Source organism: Trematomus bernacchii, unplaced genomic scaffold, assembly GCF_902827165.1.
Source record: "Trematomus bernacchii unplaced genomic scaffold, fTreBer1.1, whole genome shotgun sequence".
NCBI lineage: Eukaryota > Metazoa > Chordata > Actinopteri > Perciformes > Nototheniidae > Trematomus > Trematomus bernacchii.
Genome location: NW_022987776.1, coordinates 449,722 through 452,562, shown reverse-complemented (window position 1 = coordinate 452,562; position 2,841 = coordinate 449,722). Strand labels below are relative to the sequence as shown.

The following is a 2,841-nucleotide window of genomic DNA, read 5'->3' as shown; positions in this document are numbered from 1 at the left end:
AGGTTCATCGGATCGTCTCCCCTCCCGAATGATACTCCTACACAACGGGGCCTATCGCCAAAACCTCCATTACCATCCATTTGTGTATTCCTGGCAATAAATATGTATTCTTATCAACACCGTCTCTTCTCTCTGATGAACTGGAGACAGAAACTCTTTTTGTTCTGAGAGGTAACATATACCTGATTTCTATGGAAGTCTGGTACCTTTGAAGGAGCACAGATACCATCAGAAAGAGCTGCAAGGTAAAGAGGGGAAATAATCTAAATAAAGCTTAAATATAAACAGATATAACGTGTTTTATGGATGTTTAATAATAGGTTGTTGCAGTTGGAAGAAAACTTAAACAATCATTGTACAAAACAGAAAATAGTTCTGGTATTTCAACAACAAAGTTCTGATATTATGAGATTTCTATGGAGCCTGGTATCTTTAAAAAAAAGCGTAGATAACAACAAGGTCAAGAGGGGAACTATTCTAAATAAAGCTTAAATATAAACGTGTTTTATGTGACTGCAGATCGTCCACAGGAGTCATATAACTTAGCTGCTGTTTTCTGCTAATATCCCTCACTTCTAAAAACCAGAACTGTGCATTTTAAATGTGGAAATGTTCATTATGTCTCGGATTAAACTACAGGATGTTTCCCGTGTTCCTCATGGTGCACAGAGCTTTGTGCAGCGGGGTCTCCAGGAGGGTCTTCTTCCACTCCGGAAAATCAGGAAGAGCCTCATCTGCAGAAAACACAAATATATAAATGCATAATAATCACATTTATAAAGGAGGGAATATTCTACATACAGCGTGTCATCTCTGTTTGTCTCCAGTCATACATTTAGTATTTTATTATTGCACGAGTAAGAGTGCTCTAATGCTAAATATATAAAAGTATAATAGACATTTTTCTGGATTAATTTAAATGATTTTGTTGGTTAAAGAATCCTGCAGATATATCACATTTCCTAGGATTTAGAAAAGAAAAGGCTCGACAAAAACTACTAATATTATCAAAACTAATGCCAATAGATTTTGCATCAATGCACTAACTCAGGGGTTTGCAAAGTGTGGGAAGGTGAGCCTCCCCTCAGAGAACATAAGAACAGCCGCGGTGCCCCCCCCTCCCAATTATTATTGCTATTATTATTATTGTTGTTGTTGTTGCTGTAATGCAGGGGCATTCAATTGCATTTCAAAGAGGTCCAGTGAGAGAACATGTCATTAAATGTTTTCTCTGTCTACCTCTCTCTTTTTTGAGCACGCCATTTGAAATTACTCCCGAGTGTTTCTCTCTTCTCGTCTCGTCTCTGTGTGTTTGAATTAGGGCTGCACGATTTTGGGAAAAAAATCTAATTGCGATTTTTCTGACTAATATTGCGATTGCGATTCGATTCGCGATATTTGTTTTTAAGCGACCCAACGGAAGTTTATTGTAAAATGCGGCCATATCTCCGGCTAGGAAGGTCGCATCAACGTGCTCCCGTCTCTAGCACCCCCGCAGCCCGAGCTACGAGTGAAAGAACTAAACTTACATGAAACTTCCGTTGCTTTAAAGTCAAGCTTCAGTTTCAGATTCACCCTGTAATAGAAACATGTGATGGAGCATTACTAACCTGACTCAGAAACCATCAGGAGAGCTCCACTGGAAGCCATTTGGAAAGGTATTTCAAAAACACTTGGCAGGTGATTGGATCAATCACCTACTATCATGGGCCACTTCTGATTGGTTAACAATGGCTGGTACATGTGGAGCACAGCACTTCTGATTGGTGTGGATGACTGACACACAAGAACAAAAAAAACGATTTGATAATTGCATCATTTAAAATCGCGATTTCGATTTAAAATCGATTAATCGTTCAGCCCTAGTTTGAATCTAATTCCGTCTAACAGTACAGAAAGCGGCGAGATGCATTTCCTTAGGAATCGACAAGCAGAACCGAAACTAACATTTATGGGCGAAAAACGTCACTTGTCCGTCGGACACGTCAATGGAAAGATGTATTTGTCCGATATTATAAATAACACGTCCCGGACGATCGGACGTGTGAGTTTTCGCACACTGAGCCGCTCGCATAAAGTTAGCTGAAATTAACCAGCTAGATTTCACTGTTTCTCGTAATTTTTTTCTCAGGCTGCGCCTCCCCTGAAGCTCTCTGGCGCCCCCCAAGGGAGGCGCCCCTCACACTTTGAAAACCGCTGCACTAACTGATTAACTCACAAATTGGGTCTTTAATAGACATTATTACGATATAAATCCTGCACATGTTGTTCATTTACACTCCACACGACCTATATTTAAATCTGCACAGCTCCACGTTGAATTTATAGCATGTCATATTTTATTTTACTGTTCTCAGTTTATTACATATTTATATTTTGAAATATTGTCTTTATTTTCCAATTTGGTATAATAGTCTTAAAAGTAGTTTTTAAAATATAATTTATTTTTGCTCAGAACATTTTTGAGAAAAGTGAAAATTCTGAGGAAAAAATATGAAAATTCTGAGAAAAGTGAATATTCTGAGTCTTTAAAGTAGTTAAATATTACAATGTTTTGCTCACACCAAAGCAAATTCCTCCTATGTGTAAACCTGCTTTTGTACTTTAACTCTGGTTCTGATCATTATGGGAACGTTCAGTTCCCATAATGATCATATTCGTAGTAAAGTACCGTCACACTGGAAGGAGACGCGTGTTGGGAGACTCCGGCTGGTGTCGCAGTAATGGAGCGAGCAGAGAACGATCTTCTTCTCCACAGGTAGCTTGAACATCAGGATGATTAACGAACACAGGAGGTTACTCTCCATCACCTTCACAGTCTCATGAAGCCCGATGAAAAAA

General features: G+C 38.9%; 1 protein-coding gene across 1 annotated transcript in view; it reads right to left on the bottom strand.

The window, feature by feature from the left end:
• Positions 1-291: 291 nt before the first annotated feature.
• cenpo (centromere protein O) overlaps positions 292-2,841 on the bottom strand; it is an 8,181-nt gene continuing 5,631 nt past the window's right edge. Inside the window, exons 5-6 of the mRNA XM_034148991.1 lie at positions 2,672-2,831; positions 292-734 (exon numbers count right to left, since the gene is read on the bottom strand). Coding sequence (XP_034004882.1) covers positions 634-734; positions 2,672-2,831 — 261 coding nt within the window. The 3' untranslated portion in view covers positions 292-633. The remainder of the gene's footprint in view (positions 735-2,671; positions 2,832-2,841) is intronic.